General features: G+C 38.9%; 1 protein-coding gene across 1 annotated transcript in view; it reads left to right on the top strand.

Annotated features, from left to right (window-relative positions):
* The window catches only part of LRP1B (LDL receptor related protein 1B), a 748625-nt gene that overhangs the window by 654518 nt on the left and 68609 nt on the right, over nucleotides 1–25498 (top strand). Inside the window, exons 46-62 of the mRNA XM_060279545.1 lie at nucleotides 304–432; nucleotides 621–740; nucleotides 3053–3166; nucleotides 3394–3543; nucleotides 3961–4083; nucleotides 5461–5580; nucleotides 6133–6261; nucleotides 6406–6528; nucleotides 8250–8390; nucleotides 9726–9913; nucleotides 11887–12070; nucleotides 13445–13530; nucleotides 15523–15645; nucleotides 17325–17506; nucleotides 20488–20687; nucleotides 23436–23624; nucleotides 24646–24794. Of these exons, the coding sequence (XP_060135528.1) occupies nucleotides 304–432; nucleotides 621–740; nucleotides 3053–3166; nucleotides 3394–3543; nucleotides 3961–4083; nucleotides 5461–5580; nucleotides 6133–6261; nucleotides 6406–6528; nucleotides 8250–8390; nucleotides 9726–9913; nucleotides 11887–12070; nucleotides 13445–13530; nucleotides 15523–15645; nucleotides 17325–17506; nucleotides 20488–20687; nucleotides 23436–23624; nucleotides 24646–24794 (2450 nt within the window). The remainder of the gene's footprint in view (nucleotides 1–303; nucleotides 433–620; nucleotides 741–3052; nucleotides 3167–3393; nucleotides 3544–3960; nucleotides 4084–5460; nucleotides 5581–6132; nucleotides 6262–6405; nucleotides 6529–8249; nucleotides 8391–9725; nucleotides 9914–11886; nucleotides 12071–13444; nucleotides 13531–15522; nucleotides 15646–17324; nucleotides 17507–20487; nucleotides 20688–23435; nucleotides 23625–24645; nucleotides 24795–25498) is intronic.

The following is a 25498-nucleotide window of genomic DNA, read 5'->3' as shown; positions in this document are numbered from 1 at the left end:
TATGTAATATATATTTAGTTAGTTACATAATTGCCATTGGCTGTTTCCCTATTCACTTTGAACTTCTGTATCTTCTTTTAACACTTGTTTTGATCTTCTTTCTTTCTTTCTTTCTCTTTCTTTCTTTCTTTCTCTTTCTTTCTTTCTTTCTTTCTTTCTTTCTTTCTTTCTTTCTTTCTTTCTTTCTTTTTTGCTTAGACTGTGTATATTTCCACCCTGGCAACTTTGGGAGAAGGGCAGATTATGCATACTTTAAATAAATAAATAAACTCCTGCTTGCTTTTCTGTTGTTCACTCTTTCAGCTAAAAACTCCTCATGCAACTTCTACTCTGAGTTTGAATGCGGAAATGGAGAATGCATTGATTACCAGCTGTCCTGCGATGGCATCACCCATTGTAAAGACAAGTCTGATGAGAAGTTATTTTATTGTGGTAAGATTCTTTCACCTTATTGGGTTACATTGCCATATCTTGTTTCCATATAGTGTTTCTGACTAGCCATATAAGCTGATTCATAGCTCATTGACTCTGCTCCAAATTCCAAACCTTGCTCTCATCTAGCCATGTTAATAGGAAGGTTATGTAAATAAAATAATAGTCTTTGTATTTTAATTTACCAGAAAATAGAAGCTGTCGAAGAGGCTTTAAACCCTGTTCTAACCGCCGCTGTATTACAACAGATCAAGTGTGCAATGGCAAAAATGACTGCGGTGATGGGTCTGATGAAATAGGCTGTGAAGGTACATTTGGGGGGGTTTCTTTTCTTGCAGTATAATGTTTATGAATTTTAGTATTTATTAAATTTCAAGAATCTGTGAGTGCCCTGAACCAATGACCAAATATTTATTTTCACTGACTACCAATAAAAGTCACATCTGAACTCCAGAATTATAATTCAATCCCACCATCCCACCCCCAATTCCAGTCAAATATTTTAGTCAACATATTTTGTCAAATATATAGTATATAAATCACGTTAAACAAAAACAAAAATCATTCCAGTAGCACCTTAGAGACCAGACCCTTATAAAAAGTGAGAGGCTGGGGAGGGGTATTACTCAGAAGGGTGGTGAGAATGGGTAATTGGCTGATAGGTGTGGTAAACCTGTTGATGACCGTTAACAACTGATTGGTTTTACAGGAAAAAGCAAGGGGTGAGATGGCTAAAAATAGCATTATCATGTATAATGAGATAAGAATCCAATGTCTCTACAGTGGTACCTCTGGTTAAGAACTTAATTCTTTTCAGACGTCCGTTCTTAACCTGAAGCACCACTTTAGCTAATGGGGCCTCCTGCTGCCGCTACGCCGCCAGAGCACGATTTCTGTTCTCATCCTGAAGCAAAGTTCTTAACCTGAGGTACTATTTCTGAGATAGTGGAGTTTGTAACCTGAAGCGTTTGTAACCTGAAGCGTTTGTAACCTGAGGTACCACTGTATTCAGACCAGGTCTCTCCATGGTTTTAAGTTTGGTAATAAGTTGCAATTCAGCATTATACATGATCACCCATTCCCACCACCCTTCTGAGTAATACCCCTCCCCACCCTCTCACTTTATATAAGGGTCTGGTGCACACGAAAGCTCATACCAATGACAAACTTAGTTGGTCTCTAAGGTGCTACTGGAAGGATTTTTTTATCATGTTAAACAAATAAGCCTAGTCTAGAAGTGACAATTTGTATGTAGAAATAAGCATCTGCAGACGTTTTTCACTTTCAGCAGCAGTCCTATGTGTGCAAAATAGGCCTCTGTAGGTGAAAATTGAGCAGTTCAGAGTGCAAACGCAATGCTCCTACATTGTGCACTGTTTACCAATGTTGTGTGAGATTGATTTCAGATATCCCCGAATCTCCAACCCAGTGATTAGTACTTTCAAAATTGTGAATATTGTCACTGGCTCAATTTCTGATGTGTCTACTGTAGTTCTCAGACACTTACCTTATTTCTATCCTATAATTCTATCTTACTTCATTTAATCTCTGTCTGGCTTAACCAATGAAACAGCAGGTTCAAGACTGTGACTGTGGCGAATCACCTTTTTTCTTTTTTAGTGCGCAAAGTGCAAAGGCATTGTGAAATGATAGGTTTGTAGAACGTACAGAAAATAAAACCAATTCTGTGAGCTGAAATATCTAAAAATAAAGTAACGTAAGGCAACTTGCATATGATAATATTTAAAGCATCTCAAATCAATTGGTTATAGTTGGATGGGGAAGAGAATAACTAGGACCACTGCTTCATCAGCGATTCTTCAGGCAGGGCACGTTGGCACACTCCAGTGCTGGCTTGCAAAAAATGTGTTATGCTTTCCCCTTTGTTTTTTTGCTTTACAATTGTTTGCTGAGACTCTTGCCATGATCTCAATTAGTCTCACAGAAAGCAGCACAAGATCGCAGAAAAATCCCAAGCAGTTTATATATAAATGGCAGACATAATGCCATCTATCTTAATCCACCATGGATGCTCTGCTAAACCTATCATAACTGCTGGGTATTTAGGCCAAGTAGGGCCCAGATTAGCACAATTGGATACACATTCTTTTACAGAAGCTCAAAAATTTGTGTGTGCAGTTTTAAAGTCCCTTTTCAGCTTCTCTCAGCTCAAGCTGATCAATATCGCTGCTTTTCTTTTCAGACTTGGAGGTAGAGACTTAATAATGCACAGCACCTTCCTTAAACATGCAAAAAAGGCTGCAATTAGAAACATAGGATCATAGAATTGTAGAGGTGGACAGGGCTATGAGGGTCATCTGGTCCAACCCCCTACAATGCAGAGATCTTTCGACCAGGAAAATAATGGACTGTGGGATGAAGAAGCAAGGGGTATATAAAACGCCACAAGGGTATTATTGGCTTGCATCTTGAACAGGCCAACCCTCAAATGTGCTTTTCTGGGCTGTGGTCATGATGTGTGTGACTTGTTACTTTTAAACAACACACATTTAAGCATTGTAATTAATTTAGTAGCAACTTTAAACTTAAATATCTCAAACCATGCAAGTTATGTTTATATCTTTCTTCCTCCCCACCCACCAAACACTTCACCCTGTAGTTTCAGGATGTACTTCAACAGAATTTCACTGTGCAGATGGAACTTGTATTGCAAAATCAGCACAATGCAATCAGATTGTGGACTGTTTGGATGCTTCTGACGAGAAAAAGTGCAGTAAGGAATTTAGTTATTTTTTCATTTGTAACGATTTGTTTCTTATACTATACTAATATATAACTGTAAGTTTAATTAATTTGTGTGATGTAATTTAATTGGTAACAGGCAATGCTGTGATTGTGGAAGCTAAATTAAGCAACCACTGTCAAAGAAATCACAGTGATGAGATCCACACTGAAAAGAATATATTCTAATGTATGCCCATTCCGTTTTGTGTACCTCAGATAGCACAGACTGTGCTCACTTCTATAAACTTGGAGTCAAATCTTCAGGATTTATTAGCTGTAATTTTACATCACTTTGTATACTACCAGAATGGATGTGTGATGGATCTAATGACTGTGGAGATTACACAGATGAACTTAAATGCCCAGGTAATTATGGAAATAAAAATAATTTCTATATTTATTCATGATAAATAATTATTCATTAGTTGGATTGTTTCTTCATTGTATGTTGAGTTTCTCTTTGATAATCCTGCATATGGAACACTCCTGCATATAGGAGGAAGTGGCAATGTTGGTGATTCCTTCAGTGCCCTGAGAAACTCGTCTGGACAGCTGAGGAACTGTCCAAAGAATGCACAATGTGGCATGGCTGCATGGGGAAGAGAAAATGGGCAAATATTGCCTCTTTTTCCTGTGGGAGCCTTTGCTGAATCAAAACCCATTCCATGAATGGAAGGAGACCTTCTATTCAGTGAATCTAACCCAGATGATCTTTTCTATGTATATTTCATCCAAAATTCAATGACTACCAGAAACAAATTGCTTCTTTTATTTTATTTGCAGTTCGAAACAAGCATACCTGTGAAGAAAATTATTTTAGTTGTCCAAGTGGGAGGTGTATTCTGAATACCTGGGCGTGTGATGGTCAAAAAGATTGTGAAGATGGAAGTGATGAATTGCACTGTGGTTAGTATCTTACCTCACTGTTGTTAGTATCTTATCTTTGAACCATGGATGTTTGTGCAAAGGAGGTGTCAGTTGAAATCTCTGCAAGAAAAAGAATACAATTAAACTAAACTAAACTGGTATTTTTACAAATCTCAATGAACAGCTTGAAATCCTTGCAAATTATATAGGCATGTTACATAGCAAACACGTTATTCTATAATTTGGTCATTTAGGCTATAATCATATACATATATACCTAGATTGTAGTCTAGGATAGCTCCGTAATGAGTGATCCAGTTAGGATGCAGTCCAGCCCCCTGCAAAGACCATCAGAGAGCAGCATAAAATAAGTAGTATAACATCTGGTAATGGTAGTGTGGGAGGGAGGAGAGAAAAAATGCTGCGTGCTGCGCAACTGAAATACATGGTGGCTTTTAAAGGAGGGGTGCAAGAAGACCATTCATTCCAGAGTCTAAAATTACCTAGGTGCTGAGTCTGAAGTGACATGTATAGGATTCTGCTGTTAGATTCCTTTCCTAGAGATCAACAGACTTATAAATATATTTTGGTGTGATTAGAGTATGCAGAGGAGGTGGCGGGGAAAGAGGCGATTTCCACAAATTATTCAGTCTTCTGAAAAGCTGTTCCAGGGGGGTGGAGAACTTTCTGGAACAATGAAGGACATGTCAGTGGAGGCTGCAGAAGGACAGATAATCAAAATCTGCCTTGCTGCAGGACTCCTCTGCAATTTCAATGAGTTTGATATGTTTTACTATGGTGGAATGTCCCTCACTGAATATTTAGTCACTCAAAGAACTTTGCCATTTTTCTTGTGAGAGCCTATATATTCAAGCTGTTAAGAAAGTTTGTAATTATTTTGATCTTAGAGCTATTTTGTTTTTTTACAATATGTTCATGAAAACTTAAAATACCTTTAGTAGTGGGCAAAAGTATTCACATAATTTGTTGTAGGATATTTGTTTACCATAAAATTACATTTTTAAATGCTTGTTGGAAGGCATGGATATGTGTCTTTTCCTCTACGTAGCTGTGTGCTCTGTGTGGTATGCTTTTATGAATAGTAGAACAAGAATTGTTTTTATTTACATTTGTTAAAGATGGGAGGTAGTTTATAATGTGATTTAAAAATATAAAAACAAGCTTAAGATCATACTAACAATGCCTGGAGAAGCTGAGCAAAATTCCATTGGCGCTTTAGGAATTTTGGAGGGAATTTCCAGATGGGCAATATGTGAAATGAACTTCATCAGAAATTTCTAGGAAGAATTTTGCTTGTCAGTGGGGGGGGGCATGCTAGAGCTTTTCTTATAGTGTTGATATTGAATCTGTTCCTATTGAACATATGCAACACCTATCATTTACATGCCCTTGCAGATTCCTCTTGTTCATGGAATCAGTTTGCTTGCTCTGAAAATAAGTGTATCTCTAAACAATGGACTTGTGATGGGGAGGATGATTGTGGAAATGGCTTGGATGAAAGCAAACCTATATGTGGTGAGTACTACAATGATACAAATATGAGCTTGGGGTGCACATGTCAAAATTACTTGGCCCTAGACTCTTCATTCGGTCAACTCAATGGACAATAAGTATTGGATCTTATTCTGTATGAGATAAGAAATATATGTAATATTTGGTATCCCTTATAAGACATATAGTATTGTGCAGTAATAACAACTTGATGAGCAATATCCAAGTTCCTTGAACCAGTAGTGGGGCTGTGCAGGAGTAGCTGTGTTGCTCTTCTGCGCATCACTGCCAGTTACTGAGAAGGAAGGAAAAGGCACTAAGGAGCTCAGCACAGTGTGGCACAGAAGTGGACACAACCCTCCAGTCTCAATGTTACGCCTGCACTGTCCCTGCTGAGCAATGCAGTCCCACCCGTGCATGTCCCTGACTGTTACTGACACAAATGTGACTTGAGATTTTAGAAATCATTAAAGAAAATTGTAGTATATATTATTTTATTTTTTAACTAGTCACTTCAGAATATAACTTTCGTACGTAGCAAATAAAATTAAAATCATACCAATATTTTCCCCCCAGGCTCCGTAACCTGTGCCTCAGACATGTTCAGCTGCTTAGGTTCCTATGCCTGTGTTCCTCAGCACTGGCTTTGTGATGGTGAAAGAGATTGTCCGAATGGAAGTGATGAGCTTGCTACAGCAGGATGTGGTATGAACCATTTTGCAACATACATAAATAAGATGAGGGGTTGCTGTATTTATCTGTACCACTGTATTGGTGGCTGACAATAACTTGACATTTGTCCTTTAGAAGTTGGTGGTTCACTGTCTTCCGTTCCATTTTTTTTCTTAGCTCCTAATAATACTTGTGACGAAAATACTTTCACATGCCACAATAAAGTCTGCATTCCCAAGCAGTTTGTATGTGACCATGATAATGACTGTGGAGATGGATCGGATGAATCACTAGAATGTGGCAAGTATTGTTTTTTACACCTGAAAGCTTCAGCAAAGAAGGAGGCACTCTTAAGATACTTTTGGGCCTATGTCATTTGGGGCTTTAATGTGAGCACCATGAAGTGGGTGTGGACACAAACTGACAACCAGCACAGCTGTTTTAAAACTGGAGCTATATGAGTTTGAAATTAAATAATAGACAGTAATTTGGCTGCTTCATTTTGAACCAGTTGAAATTTCCAAGTTCCCAAAGAAAGATGTTCCGAAGGAATTGTGTTTACTTTTGCTTTTTCTAATATATTTCCCCCTAAAACATTTTTCCATAAAATATTTCCCCCTAAAATAAGGCATTAGTAGTAGTACATTGATTCACTATAAATGGAGCATTGTGAGAAGCTTAGGCTGCAATCCTATGCACACCTGGAAGAAAGTCTGTTAAGTTCAATGTGAGTTACTCAGGACACCTGTATGAGATTGCACTGTTAATTTCTGATACAGAGACGGGTCTTAATGCTGAAGTTTGTGTGCTCTGCATTTGTCTGTTGACAAGGATAAACTCCCCACAAATAGAATAAAATCGTTTGAAGAAAGTAAGTTAACAGGTTTTTAATTTCTTCTTCTTCTAAGGAAGCAATGCTCATACTCCTTTAAGATTTCTGTAGAGAAAATATTTGCCTTTTCAGAGCAATTTGTCAATGTATTAAAACGGTTTCTAAGAAGCAACAGATATTTGATCTTTTCAATATGTCTAATTTGACAAAATGTGGAATCCAGTCGACTTTGAATAGGCCATGGAGTTATCATTTATAAATAAGTCGCTATGTATTTCTCTTGAAAACATACATTTCACACTTAAAACATATATTCCACACAGTAAAATCAAAGAACAAGGGGGTAAATAGATATTTCTTTGCTGTGGATAGAGTATTGGATTTGGAAATTTCAGAGCTTGGGATCAAATTGGAATTGAGCCATAATATTTATTGGGTGGCTTCAGCCAGGTTACTGCTTAACTCACAATGGAATAATTTTGAGTAAAGAACTCTAAACTGACAAATGTATTGGATAGTATCTCTTAGAGTGGTGAATGGCACTATTTAGCAGGAAGAAATCACAGTGAAAATCCTTGTTATTATATATTTTATATGGCTGTTTATTTGTATATAGTTTAAAATTTTATATATGAATATTTTATGATGGCCTATACTTGTAATGCCTAATAAAGGTTTGGCAAAGTACAGTAAGAAAATTTATTGTTCTAAACTCAAACCCTTTATATTTGTCAGATCAGACACATTTCTAGTCTGTCTTCAAAAACTAGTTTCAGTGTAGAATTCTAGACATTTCCCAACCCTATCATATTTAGCAGAGATCCAGAAACTGCTAAATCTGCTACTGTAGTCATGAAGAATTGTAAGCCCTGTGTGCTCTGTTTCATGGCTGGGGACTGTTCTGCTTTGTCAGAGTAGTTACAACAGCTTCCAGCCATGGAATAGGGTGTGGTGGCCCTGTAGCTCCTTGCTGAAAGCTGTTGAAACTGCTCCTTTTGGCCATACCGTGGTCACCTGTGGATAGTTCGGTCACCACTATGGCTGAAGTTTGCATCTGCTAAGGAAGACACCTGCAAAGTACTTGCAAATGTTCTATGGATCAGCTCCTGTTTGAAAAAGATAGTAGTACCTTTTTTGGAATATAAATTTTAGAGGTCTACATTATTAATGTTTGGCCACTCTTTTTTAGGCTATCGTCACTGTAATCCTGGAGAATTCAGCTGTGCTGATGGAAGGTGTCTGTTAAATTCTCAGTGGCAATGTGATGGAGATTTTGATTGTCCAGACCATTCTGATGAACATCCAATTAACATAAAATGCAGAAGTGCAGGTTCAGCCTTTAAAATATTTTTACAATTAAATATATGTGTATAATAATTTAGCATTGTTGTTAAATAATGCTGTACGTAGTTTTCAGTAAAATTTGGTATTTGTGGAGTGTGGAGAGAACATTCAGGCCATGAAGAACTAAGGGGAGGATCAGGCTCTCAAATTGTCCAACCCAGGTTTAGTAATGTGATTGCACAGCAAAACTGTAAACCTTGCCCTCTCTCTGTTCAAAATCTTGAACGTCAAAACTACAATTGCATCCTGAAAACTGCAGGTGTGCAAATTTGCATATTTACAAGGAACACAAGTAGTTCCTCCACCCTCAGAAGCTCAGGGGTTGGTGACCGAGAATGTGGCATTCTCTGTGGCAGCCCCAAAGCTAGGGAACCCCAACCCCCACAGAGATGAATCCGGTGCCTTGTTTATACAGCTTCCAGTTAATGATGAAGATGTACCTCTTTACCCTGACTTTTGACATTTGAGGTGTATATTTTTAGGACACACCTTACTTCTGTGATTATAAGTTATTTAGAGCTGTTTTTAGTATAGTGTTTTAATGTTGGAATCTGTCCTGGAACTATAAGGTGAAGGGTGGGTCATCACCATCTTTAGTGAGACAGTTTGGTACTGAATCTCCCTTGGTCACCCTGATGGATAATCTCTGTTAGAAGGCAGCGGGAGTAGAACCCTGTTGCTGTTACAAGATCTCTCCTTGGCTTTCGACCCTCCTGGACTGTGTATGGGAGATGGATATCAAAGGCATTGATCTGTAGTGGTTCTGGTCTTGTCTGCAGAGGAAGTTCCAGAAAGGAGCACTGGATGAGAATTTCTCAGCCCCCTGGATCTTAAGCTGTGGGGTACTGCAGGGGTTGTTGTTGTTTTATTACTCCCCCTATGCTTTGATCTTCCTGCAGAGGCAGGACCCACTGTTCCATATTTTGCAACATGAAGGCCTTTTCCCTCTTTATGCTAAATAGTTGATAGACAGAAGGGAACTCAAAAAGGCCAGATAAAATCCAGCTGAGGGCCACACTTGGGTATACATATAGGTGTTGGACGAAAGGAAATATAGGCAGAACTTGCATTTACTATTTGAAACAAACCAGCAGTATGTTTATGACTATTCATAGTTACACTGACTGGTGATGCAATCCAGTGAAAATGATGGCAAACTTTCTGCTGTGGGATATGTAAACATAATATGGAAGGGCTGGACTGAATTTTCACGAATGATCTGTTTATAAATTAATATGTAGACCACATGTTACTTCTGACACATCTCAACGTGTATATTGCAATCCATTTGTGTCCTTTCCCTCTTGTTTCTTATTTTTAGAACAGTCATGCAACAGTTCCTTTTTTATGTGCAAAAATGGCAAGTGCATTCCCCAAGAAAATGTTTGTGATACTAAACAAGATTGTGGTGATGGATCGGATGAGAGAAACTGCCATATTAATGAATGCTTGAGTAAGAAAGTCAGTGGCTGTTCTCAAGATTGCCAAGATCTTCCTGTTGGGTACAAGGTTGGTAGTCCTGGTGTGTAAAATAGTACATTATAAATAGAGCTTTAAATCTAAAATTTGACTTGCATATGTACCATAAACATTAGATTTTGACACTTCCTGGAAAAGAGAGCACACCTTGTGCCCCCCAGCTTTTGCTATTCCATTAATTTAATTTTGTTTTATATGTCTTGGGGGGGGGATGTTTCATGGAAAGCCAAATAAGCTGAAATATGTCTGAATATCTTGATATGCCTTTCTTTTGGTCAGAATAAAGGATTATTCTAAACCCTTAAAATCTGGGACACTGCACAGCAAACTGTGTAGTGCAAAGCAGGGGCAGGAAAACTGTGACCCTCCTAATGTTTTTGGACTGTAGCTCCCATCAGTCCCCCTCCCACCATGGGAATTGTAGTGCAGCAACATCCAGAACACAGGTTCCCCCCTCTAATTTAAGGCTATGAGCTAAATATTTTGGTGGTAGTAGTGAGAAAAGGAGAAACAGACTGAGGGAAGCAGCAGAGAAAAAACGTATAGCAATGTTAAAGGTAAAGGGACCCCTGACCATTAGGTCCAGTCGTGACCGACTCTGGGGTTGCGCGCTCATCTCGCATTATTGGCCGAGGGAGCCGGCGTATAGCTTCCAGGTCATGTGGCCAGCATGACAAAGCCACTTCTGGCAAACCAGAGCAGCACATGGAAACGCCGTTTACCTTCCCGCTGTAGCGGTTCCTATTTATCTACTTGCATTTTGACGTGCTTTCGAACTGCTAGGTTGGCAGGAGCTGGGACCAAGCAACGGGAGCTCACCCCGTCACAGGGATTCGAACCGCCGACCTTCTGATCAGCAAGCCCTAGGCTCAGTGGTTTAACCACAGCGCCACCTGGGTCCCATTAGCAATGTTAACATAGCAATGTTAGTCATCTTAAAAATATTTTAATTGTTCACCATTTTACTTTTAAATGTTAATTTCCCACAAATTTTTGTTCAGAAGTTCACAATTAAAAGAACATTAAAACAACTACAAAATCATGTGAAACTAGTCCCATCACACTGAATAACCAGCAAAAATATCAAAATTACACCAATGAAATAATTATATGACAAATAAAAAATGTTTTTAGAGCTTTTGTAAATTAGCATGAAGACTGAGCTTGATTATGCTCACCTTTTTGAAGCGGGAGGGGGAAATGAAATTTCACATTACTAGCCCATTGGCTTCCCCGAGAACTTTGTATGAATGCTTCTAGCATCCCATGTCTAATGGCTGGGAAATGGAGAAAAGTATGAGAGAAAAGTAGAAGAGAAAAGATGAGGAGGAAAGAATTGGAGGTGGCATGAGGAATATTTTTCCCTAAGGTTCTTTAAAGCATCTAAGGCAGGCATCCCCAAACTTTGGCCCTCCAGATTTTTGGACTACAATTCCCATCTTCCCCGTCCACTGGTCCTGTTAGGTAGGGATCATGGGAGTTGTAAAGGAAGGTCTATCTGCACGTGTGTGTATGTATGTGATGGGGGGAGCAGAAGCTGCTGAAAAATCTTTCTACCTGCTAGCCGAGTATGACTGGTATGAAAAGTTACGTTCCTCTCTGCCCTGCTTTGGCCATGGAAAGAGCAGGATGGTAAATATTAGTGTAGCATTTAAATATTAGTGTAGCATTACCAATGGAGATCACAGTCATCTGTATGCTTTGGGTATATCTTCCCAGTCCACCTCTAACTTGTATCCTCAAACCTTGCTACCTCTTCTCCTTCATAAAGTGGGCTTCAGAATTTCTTACAAAAACATGCATCAGAAATATAAAACTTCTGTTATGGAAAACCACCTGGAGAGGAAGACTTGGTCTGAATTGTCTTTTAAAAGTTATTTTAGATGTTATATTACTAGGTTTTAAACAACATTTGTATCACATTGATACCATGCCTGTGCAGGGAAGAAAGCAGCTACCCTTAGGGTGTCTGGTGCATAATTTGCTTTTATTTTTCTTTGTAGTGTAAATGTTGGCCTGGCTTCTACATGAAGGATGATGGCAAAACATGTGTGGATATTGATGAATGTTTGTCTGGCTTTCCGTGCAGCCAGCAGTGCGTCAATACGTATGGCACCTACAAATGTTTGTGTGCAGATGGTTATGAAGCGCAACCTAATAACCCAAATGGCTGCAAGTCTCTTTCAGGTATCATTTGCTTACTTGGCTTCCGGAATTTTACTGTCTCAGTGCAGTTAAGCTTAGTCATAACTAAGTCCCATGGAAAGCAATGCAACTTAAGTTAGTTTTAAAATTTCCTTTAGTCATCCTAAACATACTTTTTTCAAACAAAATTAGCTGTGCAACGCACAATGCATTAAACTAACCAAACTGTCTTAAGGCATACTTAGGTAAAAATAGATGTTTGTCCAGATGTGAGCATATTGTCCCACCCTTTGTTTCACATTATGGGATTGGAAATGTAGAAAAGCATGTGGAATGGGGCTGGAGAAAGCTGGCTTTCCTCCCCTCCTTTGCCCCAGTAGCTGCTCCATAAATCCTCTCCTGAGGGTCAGCTAAATGGGGCCTGCTGAATGGGACAGCCTGTGGTGTGGGGGCTGCGGAGGAAGGAGGGTCCCTGGAAATTGGACGGATGCACCTTTCACAAGCAGGAGATGGCTAGTGGGAATAGAATTGATGCAAATGTTCTTTAATGTTCAGTAGGCCCAGTTGCAAGAGGCATATATTGTTGGGAAATTACAGGGAAACATTCCACAAAATACACTGCACTGGAAGGATCAGGCCAGGAGTGATCATGGCAACACCGACTTTCTGTATGCCATTTGAGTAGCCCGGAACTGATTTGGAAAACTGTCACTCTGAAAATCTGTCACTCTGAAAATCAGGGCTTAGAGTCGTTTGAATTTGCTAGGCATTCCTATTATTGTAAATTTCTTAAATATTATTCTAAGGTTGTGCTGAGAATAACTTACTAGGAAGCTCCAATAAAATTAATGGGACTTCTTTGTGATTGCACCTGTATAGTATCACACTATAAATGTATTTTTTTAATGCACAGTAGCTCCAAGTATGCTTCACGTGCACTTCATTTACAGAAATTTTGAATTATTAAAATGTAAGTTAAATGTATTTTCAGAACTATCCAGCTCACTACTTGTTGAAAATTCTGGCATGCATTCATTTGGACCTTTCTGACTTTTGAATTTTCCCCTTTCTTAATGTCAACTGTTACTTATCACCTATTTGTCCCTTAAAAGCCAAGCTGAGTAGCTGTGCTTAAATTCATTTTGGAATTGAAATTATTGAGAGTGCTAATACATTTTCTGTATTACAAAGGCTAAATTAAAGTACTCTGAAAGAAATGCTAATTGAATCTCTTGTTCAGATTATGACGCATCATTGATCTTACTTGAAATATTATGCTTTTAATGTTTCCTTCATCCACAACACTGTTCACAGCATGTAGCATTTTATTTTTCACTACTTGTATTTCTGTTCTTGAAGTTCCATAAATTAACTTAAATGCTAGCATAGTATTTTTTCCCCTTTCGCTATATTTAGATGAAGAACCTTTTTTAATTCTTGCTGATCATCATGAAATCAGAAAAATCAGTACTGACGGATCCAACTACACTTCATTGAAACAGGTACAATTCCAATTATCATCTAATTAAAACTTAATAATCTTAATACTCATTGCTCTTTAGAATGCTTGATGAGCATAAAACCACAGTCTTTACTGCAACCCATAGCACAATATAAGCTATGGACAGGGTTGGCTGTGAGCATTAAAAGTCTGTAATTCAGTTGTTGTATTTCTAGTAACTGTAAAGGGCTATAATAAATGAGGTTTCTCTTTATTACACTTTCCTTTGTCACCTTACTTAATTATGTGAATGGACCACTCGACCTGATAAGAATATGTATAATAGGTTAAATCTAATTACTATTAAGGTCCCAATATCCTGAGTAGCCATACCTGCTGAAATGTTTTTTCCCCCTACAAATAAAGTTCCACTGCCAGTGCCTATTTTCATGAGCACCAGTCATCATGATATAATGTGTTATCCTACTCGTAATAAGACCCATATTTCTACTGTGAATCGCATCCCATTTTGTAAATGTATAATCCGGTAAGTATTTCTGCTAGAAATACTGGACCATGTATTCCAAATGCACAGTTTTTAATGGACTTTTTTCTGGAGGGCATAAATATTAAAGTATCAGTTGACTGGAATTAGAATATGCTAAAATTATGAGTTTGTTTGTTTGTTTGTTTTTTAAGTTGACCAACGTTTAAGTTGTTTCAATGCCTCCTATTGACTCTCTTTATATTTGGAATCTGCTTCTCTCTTTAAGAATTAGTAAAGCACCTAAGCCAGCTTGGCATACTCAAAGATGAATTCTTTCAAAATCCTGTCAAGAACATTTGATTCATTAACTGTGAGATGCTATGAACAGCATGTATTCTCCCTTCCCAGAGAACCCCCCTCCCCCCCAGAGCTTGTTCTCAGAAACTACATCTGAGAGTTCCCAATTTGAGTGATATGTGATCTAACTTCACACTTCTAATGGAATCCTGAATATTCTCCTGCACCTGCTTTTGCGCCCCAATAGGCAAAGAGGCAGACACACAAGATGGGGTTGAACTGGGACACTTTTATTTAGATCTTAAATTGAAATCAGTAGAGGGGGGTGACCAATGGGACAATAACTAACTTAACTGTATAACTGCCATTGGGCGACCCACCCTTGCCTAAGGAATTAGGGCACGGCTTCCTAGCCTGCCCCAATTCCCGGTGAGGAGACCTTACCCCTGGGACTGTAGAACCCCAGGTGGAGGCTCCTGTCTCACCTCTGAACCACAGAATCCGAGAAGTGAGCCTTGGGGGCCAACCCATCCCCTAAAGGTGCCTAAAGCACGTCAACATGCCTAACCAAACTATTTATTTTCTGCACCTAAACTGCCACTGAATGGGTGACAAATGAGCCAGTGTGGTGGTGTGGTTAAGAGCGGTAGACTCGTAATCTGGGGAACCGGGTTCGCGTCTCCGCTCCTCCACATGCAGCTGCTGGGTGATCTTGGGCTAGTCACACTTCTCTGGAGTCTCTCAGCCTCACTCACTTTGATTCCTGTTGTATATATTTTTAAAAATCCAGAATGTGGATCATAGATTTTGTTAGTGATGCTGCAATAATAATAATAAGAAGAACTTTGTGAGATCAAAGGTCTTGGAAAATGGCCTTGCAGCCAAATTAGACTCCACCACCCCTCCACAGAAATTGTGGAATTCCAGGTGTTTAGTAGATGTGCTTCAATGTGCTTTTTAAAAATACAAACCTTACTGCTTTCTGACTTGAATTTGTAACACATATATTAACTCAAATGGGGAGTTAATTTCAGGTTATTTATATTTATCAGTTTAAATAACATGTGGGTGTCACAATTGAGCAGTCTCATTTCAGCATCATGTTCTATTAAAAGATATAAATCAAACTTGAAAATATACAAGACATATATTATACCAGTTATATACACTTTTGATTAATCTTTGATTATTTATCTTGTCAGAGTTGCCATCTTTGTTGTATTAAATAGCTTATGGAAAAACCTGGTTAATTATTTTTTTCCTTTTCAGGGTCTGAACAATGTGATTGCAGTAGACTTTGATTACAAAGAGGAGTTCATCTATTGGATTGATTCCAGCAGGCCAAATGGCAGTAGAATAAACAGAATGAATCTGAATGGAAATGATGTCAAGGTGACTGGAAAGTAATCATGGAATTATAAACATTATTTGGGTTCCTACTTAATATTATTATATATGCCAAATAGGGTTATGCATTTGCACAACTTATGCCAGTAAGAACTATTATAAATACAAAATAGCATATCTGTTCTATTTTTTTACTAGAGATCAACTGGGCTCAAATTGTGCAAATAGTTTATTCAGCTAATACATGTCCAGTTAAATGTGTAGTTAGGTAATTCTAATAGCAAATAAAAATAAATATGCTGTTACAAAACTGTATGTTGTATGTCACAATGTGATTGAATTAAGTCAAAGTAGCTTGTTTTATTTGATTGTTTAGAAAAGTCCTTTAAGGATGCTGATTGAATTTCTCCCCGTATGTTTGCAACTTATTTTTCTTAACAAGTTATTAGTGCAAACAGTTTTTTAAAGCCCCGTGCCTTGCTTGCAGGGCTCTGGGACAGTTGTACAAGGTCTCAGGACACTCCTGTGATCAGTGCTTTTTCCCAGGTGGTACTCAAGGGCACACAGTACCGGCACCTCTTTTGTTTATGTTAAAAAGTGTGACGCTTACTGTAACAACTTCATGGTGAGTGCCAGCACCTATTTTTCAGGAGGGGCAGGGAACACTGCCTGTGACACCTTGTAATAATAATAATACTAATACTAATAATAATTTATTATTTATTATTTATACCCCGCCCATCTGGCTAGGCTTCCCCTGCCACTCTGGGTGGCTTCCAACAAACATTAAAATACATCAAAGATTACAGGTGTGCTCTGTGTGGGATGAGGAATGTGTGACCTTACCATTAGGTGCAGAAGTTGTACATGAAGTGGCAGTGGTACAGCCCATCCCATGCAAGGGCACAGCTGTAACTGGATAGTTATCCTTGATAGCTTCAGTATCCTGGGCCCTGACTGCAGCAACTACCCAGTCGGAAACTTCACTGGGGCATTCCATGGCAAGTGAGCCAACCTTTTTACCTTATGTCATCCAATTTCCTTAATGTTTTGTACACTTGTTCAATGATCAAAACTAAGTTCAAATCTAAAATTTTATTTTTTAAAATCTCATCCCGTTTTTGAGTTACGAGGGTTTGAATTTTTTTTTTTTTAAAAGGAAAATTTTGGCCTTGCTGGACTACACAAAAGCCTTAAAAACTCAGCCCGGACATTTCAAAACTAAAAATGCACGCAGTGAAAGAGAAGGCCCAACACTGCGAGCAAAGGATATATAGCCTCTGGGCTGTCCATCAAAATCACAACATAGAAATCTCCCCAACAACCCAGAAGACACCAATCACAGTCATGGCCATCTAGACGATTCCGCCCAGCAGCAGAGGGGTGTCTTGCTAGACCCCACCGCAACCTGCTTTCTCAAACCAAGCTGGGTTTTAATTTAGGCTCTTCTTTGTTGTTTTTAATACTCTTTAAGAAATGCATAATTTCCCTCAAATATCTTGGGAAATTTGGTCTGTAATCTTATATACTCTCTTTGAGCGCAACAAAACTTACTTCTGAGTAGATATACAATTAATTGTGCTGCCAATTATGAAATCACATTTGTCAGTGTAATATCATTTGTTTCTCTCTTGCATCTTTTAAATATTTTTCAAGAATAAGAAATGGATTCTGCTCTTGTTTTTCTGTGTATTCCACTACTTATACAATTTTAATTTCTCTAGGTAGTTCATAACACAGCTGTTCCTAATGCACTTGCAGTTGACTGGGTTGGAAAGAATCTCTATTGGTCTGACACAGAAAAAAGGATTATTGAAGTATCAAAAGTCAATGGCCTATATCCCACCGTTCTTGTGAGCAAAAGGGTGAAGTTCCCAAGAGATCTCTGTTTAGATCCTCAAGCTGGGTATGGAACTATATTACAAACTAATTATGTTAATTGATCACATCTGATTAGGAGAATGTGCGTTATGTAATATATGTCTCTCTCTTTTCACCAAAAGCTGCTCTGAAGTTAGTTTATGAATGTGTTTAACGGTTACAAAAGACAACTGAAGTATTTGCGTATCGAGGGTACTAGACATCCCCCCTAATAACTCACACAGCACTCAGAATTTTAGTTTGGGTTTTGGCATTAATTTGGCCACAACTTTATTTAAATACAAATTAAATGTGAGTGTTGGCTTAGGCATTGGTTACCCCATCTGTCCCCCGCCTGGGACAGATCAGCTCCGACTTCCCTATCTGTATCGGGAAGTCAAGTAAACACCCCATGGGAGAGGAGGTAGCTGTGTCCAGGCACTCTCCCCTCGACCAGAAATGCTCCCCAAGGCATTTCTGTAGTGGCCCCAGCCCCGCCCATTGCGGGGGTGTATGGACTAGAGCCCCGGAGCCCCAGGATTCCTTTAACGGAATACTTCTATGTGGAGCGACAATTTTAATGAGGGGTAGGCACCTCCATGCCAAACCCCTCCACCAACCAGAATTATTAACCAATGCCTAACCGCCAACCTAACACGTTGTGACGGTTTGCTAAGCAGTAGGCAAAAACCAATGGCAAGAGCCAATCAGCCAATTGGCAGAGTTCCCGCTGGGCCCTTGCAAAGCAAGCGACCCCATGACAGGCAAAGCAATGTCAGGTTAACCATTAAGAAAAGGCAGTGGGCGGGAGGGAGATCCGATGCTCTTTGCAAAAGTGAAACAAACTGGAGGACGCTGAGGATTTAAGGGTCAGTACCAGGTGGCGCTGTGGTTAAACCACTGAGCCTAGGGCTTGCTGATCAGAAGGTCGGCGGTTTGAATCCCTGTGACGGGGTGAGCTCCCGTTGCTTGGTCCCAGCTCCTGCCGACCTAGCAGTTCGAAAGCATGTCAAAATGCAAGTAGATAAATAGGAACCGCTACAGCGGGAAGGTAAACGGCGTTTCCATGTGCTGCTCTGGTTTGCCAGAAGCGGCTTTGTCATGCTGGCCACATGACCTGGAAGCTATACGCCGGCTCCCTCGGCCAATAATGCGAGATGAGCGCGCAACCCCAGAGTCGGTCACGACTGGGCCTAATGGTCAGGGGTCCCTTTACCTTTACCTTACCTGCCAATCAAACATGCTACATGCTTTTCTCCCCAGCAACCAAAAAGGGTCCTATTACATACACTCCTTCTTCACCAACACCACCCCCAATCCTGGGGATGTCTTTAACCCCTTCCGCAACCCTCACGGAAAATTGAAATATCCTCTTCTCCTCTGAAGGCAGAAGGAGGGTTAGTTATGTGACCTGGCAGAGATAAATTTGCAATAAGTTAAAACTTTACAGCAAAATATCATTAAGAGATGAAACATCCTTAAATAAGATAATAAAGCAGTAAAGCTTCCCCTATATTTAAACAGCTATGCTTCAGAATAAGGAATTTTTCTTTACAATTAACAAGCAGATAGATCCCTCCCTACAAAGATCCAGTAGATCTTAAGAATTTGGTAAAGCTTTTTTGTTCCTTGACAAGATGTTTTACTCTGAATTATACCCAGTGACATATTTTCTTTGGGCATTATTTCTCTGGATGTTACAAGTCAGGACTGTAGCTTTTTATTAGAGATATCAGCGAAGCCAGCTTTGGTCTAGCCTAGAAATTAGCTTTGGGAGCTCTCATCTCAAAGAACAGGTGAGCAATAGTGTTCACATCAAAGAACAGGCAAGCAGTAGGATTTCCTGATTGACTCTGCCAAGCACCCAGCCATCCCTTTGACATCTGGTAGGGGAGAGAAAAGGGGCCTTCAGCGGTGGCTTGCTGTTTCTCACCCAACAGCTTTTGGAGCTGCAGCGTCTTGAAATCAATAGTGATGTCTTTATTCATTATACATCTTTAGGCACCAGGTGAAAATGTTCCTCTTCAACCAGGTCTTTGTCTGATTAACATTCTAGGACTCTATGTCCTTTTAAATGTGTGTGGGGGGGAGCGAGGGGTGTTATTGCTTTGTTTTGTTCTTGTTCTTATTATGTATTTGTGTTTTTATGCTCTGAACTGCCCATTGATTTCAGTATGCAGATTTAAAGCCTGGATGTGTAACATTGCATATAGATAACAAAAAGTGTTCTTTTGTTTTCAACTGCCCCTGACCAATATTTTAATTGGCCTGAATAAATTTTGATTAAGTGCACTTTATAAATCTTATTTTTGTTTCTGCAGTAGTGTCTATCCTCCTCCCCTCCTCAGAAATGAGCAGAGGCCTTTTCTGATTTTGGGGGCTGGCAGTGGTGGAAATAGCTCGCCTTATCTTATGTGACCCGTGATCCACATCTGGGTCACTTGTTTTTCTTTTCTAATGCAAAATATCAATATTTGTGAACTTGTCATTTGATTGATGAAGTCAGGATCTCCCTGCAGAATCATTTGCTCGAGCAACAATAACAGCCCTGCAATATGTGATTCTGTTTTCTGAGACAGTACAGCCAAACTAGGTCTTATAGGGACATCATTCATATGCTCATGACATCCATATAAATTGGGGTGGGGATATTTTATTAACAACAAAATTAAGAGGTGGGTGAAGGGCACTGAACCCTTTTCTTTCCCAAACCACATTCCACCTTAATCCTTTGCTCCAACTGAGGGGAAGAGGACATAGGAAAATGCATGTCTCTTATTGTAACATTAAGATTGCTACTACCGCCATAGAGTCTAGTTTGCCCCATAGTTTGTAGATTTTCACTCTTTTGACAAGTAATATAATCAGTGAGCTCTATATTTACTAACCAGCAATAGTACTTCCTAGTTAGAATGTTTAGGATTGCAGTAATAGAATAATTATTGATCCCCTGATGATACACATATTTTTTTCTGATGAATACATTTGTATCAATAAACAAAATAGTTATCTTATTTTATTTCCTAGATATTTGTACTGGATTGATTGCTGTGAGTATCCTCACATTGGCCGAGCTGGCATGGATGGCTCTGATCAGACAATTGTGATAGAAACACAGATATCTAGACCAATGGCTCTTACAATAGATTATGTCAACAGAAGACTCTACTGGGCTGATGAAAGCCATATTGAATTTTCTAACATGGATGGCTCTCATAGAAATAAAGGTCAGTTGCTCTCAAAGTTCAGAAATTTTGTTTTTTCGCTAGGTTTTTTATGCTCATTATGGAAGTGAATGTATTTCTATCTACTACATTTTCACCAATAATGTATGCTAAGAAATCAGAACACTGCATATCAAAGAGGATGGAAAACATGAGACTGTAGCTGTTTTTTTAAAGCACTACTCAATTATCCTATCCAAAGCTAAAAATACTTAATACAGACATAAAAGGGGAGAAAATCACCAGTACAAGCATAAAACATTTATTTCCATTCATTAATAAAAGAGCAGCCATTAGTTCTTTTAAAATGACAGTACATATGTGATTCAAGAATATGTAACTTAGGAATATACAAAGACCAATGAGTGAGAATATATAAAGACCAATTAATGGAGTGTATTTACTATTTTTTTCTATTCCTATCTATCTTTCTCTAGTATAAAAATCCAGTGAAATAGAATTTTTAAAATCCAGTCATTTTTTATATTTCGTTTACTGGGTTCCATTAGTGCAAGTGCCCTCCAGATGTTATTGGACTATGATTCCCATCAGACCCAATCAGCATTGCCCCTGATTAGTTGTAGTTCAACAACATCTGGAGGGCAGCATGCTGGCTACTTCTGGCTAGTGTAGTTCTGGAGATCTTCACCTCCTTAATCAACTGTAGTGATTTGAGAATTACTGCTGTGACACTGACTCCTGTACTAAACTTCTTGATATATATATTCACAGCAAATGTACATGCACATGTGTAAGTACCAAATGTTTTTATTTGCTACTAGGCAAGCTTGGGGGATTATTGCTACTAAAATGAGAACCCAGGCAGCAAATGGTTGACAGATTGAGCTGCTAATTAAAATGAATACTTCCCTGATTTGAATCTCGCCTTATTAGTTGTTATCTGGGAATTGACTGTCTCATAGCATCAGGTCACATCTAGAATAAAGGAGTAATAATATTGTCTATCAGGATTATAATGGGAATCACTTTTCACATATTTACCAATTTATTTCTTGTGAGCACGGTTTGATTTTTGTGTATATATTGTCAAAACTGGGGAAGTTCAAATGGGGAGTTAGCTCTCAACTTCAAAGCGCCCTATTCCTAACCTCATAGTGCTTGAGAAATGAGAGAGTTGTCTCCCAACTTGGCTTCTATTCATGAGGCCAGCTCTATAAATACTACTTCTGCAGCTGACATGAAATAGTTAAAGCTCTATGGAAGACAATGGAGGGTCATACATATGAGCAATGATGGACTTTTCTGAATTCATCTACCTTTAACATTTTTTTATTCAAATCTCACAAGTACTGTATTCAAAATCATATTAAAAACATCAATATTAGTTTATTAATGAAATATTAATCGATATTGACCTGTCTGCAAATTTTTAAAAAATATAAGAAGAAAGTACACAGGTTGTCATAAAGAGTATATAATTTAATGAGCGAGATTCAGAGCATAATTTTTATAAAATGGTAAATTGTATATGAACTCTTGATTAAACCTTTGACAAAATACTCTATATTCTTCTCTCTTCTCTTTGGCAATCACTTGTATCTGAGTAAGATTGTCTTCCATAAACACGGTTTTAACAATCGGTCTGTAAGTGACTGTGGAGGCCAATTCTGGATCCACACGTCCTTCCACCGTGGGGACATTGGTTTCCGGGGGGGGGGGGGGGAGTTGATCACAGTGTGGATTTGCCAAGCGTGACTTCCTCTTAGCATGTTTCTCCCTTGCGTCCTGAGTTTGAGTGTCTTCAAAGTCCATGACACCTTTGGTAAAGGCTGGTCTCCAACTGGAGTGCTAGATAATTTTATGAACTGTGAATGACTATTTTACATGCTTGTTACTAGTAATGGGTGAACTTAAACCAGCATGCAAAGGGACACTGACCTAAACATACAAAGTGGTCTGAACAAAGCTCTGAAGTTGAGGGGGGGGGGGACATGAGAGGATGATTTGCCATTAATGTACAGTGCCACTCTGAAAACAAAATCAGTTAATTTGGAATCTCAATCCCAAAATGAGGGAGAAGTTCAGATAGAAATGAAATACTGTAACAAAATTGCTGGAGAAGTGGGTTACTCACTATCTTGAACATGAACTCAAGCTGTGTGGAAAGCAACAGCCTTTTGTACATGCCCAGAAAGTATGGTAATAGGCTCTGTTCTGACACTCTTTCTTCTTCTTCTTCTTCTTCTTCTTCTTCTTCTTCTTCTTCTTCTTCTTCTTCTTCTTCTTCTTCTTCTTCTTCTTCTTCTTCTTCTTTGGTGGTGACTTGAAGCGCACCATATCCATGCCTAGACACAGTGTAACCAAAACAATATGCCCTTGAAGTGCCTTTTTAAATAGAACAATAACCTTGCATGATGAAACTAAACTGCATCCAAAGAATTAAGGAATCCCTGCAGAAGCTATAAATTACATCCAGCCTACAATTTGTGCAAGAACTTTCAAATCTGCATGTGGCAGCGCACAAATAGTCTCCTGCTATCGGTTCCCTGGGACCCAGCTGTTTCTTTCACTATGGTTAGGCCAACAGAGTTTAGCCAAGTGGGGTTGATGTATCTAATCTTAATCCTAGATACTTTAAACTGGTAACAAAGAGCCTCCAGGTTTGACAGGTTGTCACAGCCATTATTCACAAGAAGTTATGCAGTCCTTGTCTTTGTCAGCTTTTGCAGTATGGAATATTTTAGCTGGCAGTCTTCCAAAACTGAACATTAATCTTACATTCTGTTGCAGTTCCTAATCAACATATTCTAGGCGTGATTGCTCTCACATTATTTGAAGACTACATCTACTGGACTGATGGAAAAACCAAGACAGTCAACCGTGCCCATAAAACCTCTGGAGCAGATAAAGTAGCACTGATTAACTCGTGGCATGCCATAACTGATATCCAAGTGTATCATTCATACAGACAGCCTGATGGTAAATATTTTCTGTAAAGAGCATTCTGAATTCATTAGAGTTCTGAAGACTTTGCTTAGTGATTAAACTAAGCAGTTTTATACTGGATTGCTAAAGAAGTATGACAGAAATAAGAGCAAAATATTAGAAGTATGGTTAGTTTCACTGAAGGTCTGACACTGAAGGTCCATTACATAAGCAGCCTTTGTTGGCTTTGTGAACCGCCTCAGTTCTCACTCAATTTTTGTAATGGGTGCTGGAAAGAAGTAAACTCTTACTGAGCCCGCAACCACTGCCAGTAAGTCTCTACTGGACCCCAGGAAAGAGTTCACGGTTGCACAGGGTCCAGAATTCTCTGCTAGTTCAGAGTATTTTTTGAATTTCAGGAATCCCTCAGGCTTGTCAATTGGCTGAATTAGTCTGAACTAATATACCGGTAATATGACGTAAACTGTATTTTATAGACAGTTTGAATCAATGCAGTTTAAAGGCTTTTTGTACCTTTTTGTGTGTGTGTATCCTAGGAACAAGTAAAAAAAGGTACAAAAGGACTTTAAATTGTGTTCATTCAAACCCACACAGGGCCTGCCGGCCTGCCCATGACGCAGCCTAAGGCAGCTGCCTCTGGCATCAGGACACAAAATGGAGGTGCCTAGGTGGGTACCCTACCTCATCGCCTCCACCACTGGAGGAGAAGTGGCAGTGACACAGGCTTCTTCTGGCAAGATCTCACTGAAATCTCGTGCACTCCATGAGATCTTGCTGGAACTGCCGCATGACCCAGATAAGGGAGGACTTGGTGGGCAGCACCTTTCCATTTTGCCTCGGGTGGCGAAATGGGATGTGCCGCCCCTGGAAAAAATTACTTTCATTCATATAGACAGTCTGATGATAATATTTATATGCATATTTATTTATTTATTTTTAGCCATACCAAGGTACCTCTATTTGCCAGACGTTTATCTGGGGGAAAGCCAGCTATGTTGCTTTTCATGTGAATCACCTTAGCACATTTTAATTGTTTCCTCTTTTGCATTCCTAGTGCCTAAACATCTTTGTGCATTGACTAACGGTGGCTGTAGTCACCTGTGCCTCCTGGCCCCAGGCAAAACACACACCTGTGCCTGCCCCACCAACTTTTACCTCGCAGCAGATAATAAGACTTGCTTATCAAACTGCACAGCCAGTCAAGTAAGTAGAATGTGTATATTGTAACATTTATAAGGATTACTTATTAATGTATTTAGAGACTTTGAAGCAGTGTAAAGACTTGTGAGAGTTTTGAGATTAAGGGGGGGAGGGCACTAATAGTTTTAAATGGCAATGAATGAAGGTACTATTGATTAGGAACTTTGTTGCTGTTGTTTTTTAAATATATATATATATATATATATATATATATATATATATATATATCAGAAAAATCTGGTTTATGGTGTTACAGTTATGTTGAAGCCTAAATTATCTATCTTTATATTCCTTGTTTGGATAAATTTCATTAAGGTACATCAACAAAGTTATTCCCCCACCCCAACTTGACTGATATATGTTGGCTTGGATCCTGATTTCCAAAGTTCTATTCATGGAACAGGCTCTTCCATCTCTCATTTGCTTTTATAGCCCACTGTCTCCCTCTGTTTCTGAACTGGCATGCTGTGGAATTTCCAAAGATACCTCCCTCCCCCAACCCATGAGAATGGAAGTGCCTTCCACTCACTCAAGTATGCCTATGAATCCAGATCATTAATACCTTTAGTGGGGAAGAAACTAATTTCAAAGAACAGCAGACTCCATATTCTGGCTTTGGGCTCTGATTTCTTATAAATTATTTTCCGATTTGCAAAAAAAAAAATCATGTTATTTCAATAAAAACTGTTAACACTTTAAGGTTTTCT

The sequence above is a fragment of the Zootoca vivipara genome, chromosome 1 (genome assembly GCF_963506605.1).
Source record: "Zootoca vivipara chromosome 1, rZooViv1.1, whole genome shotgun sequence".
NCBI lineage: Eukaryota > Metazoa > Chordata > Lepidosauria > Squamata > Lacertidae > Zootoca > Zootoca vivipara.
The sequence above is the reverse complement of the archived record's forward strand: the minus strand, read 5'-3'. Positions and strand labels throughout refer to the sequence as shown.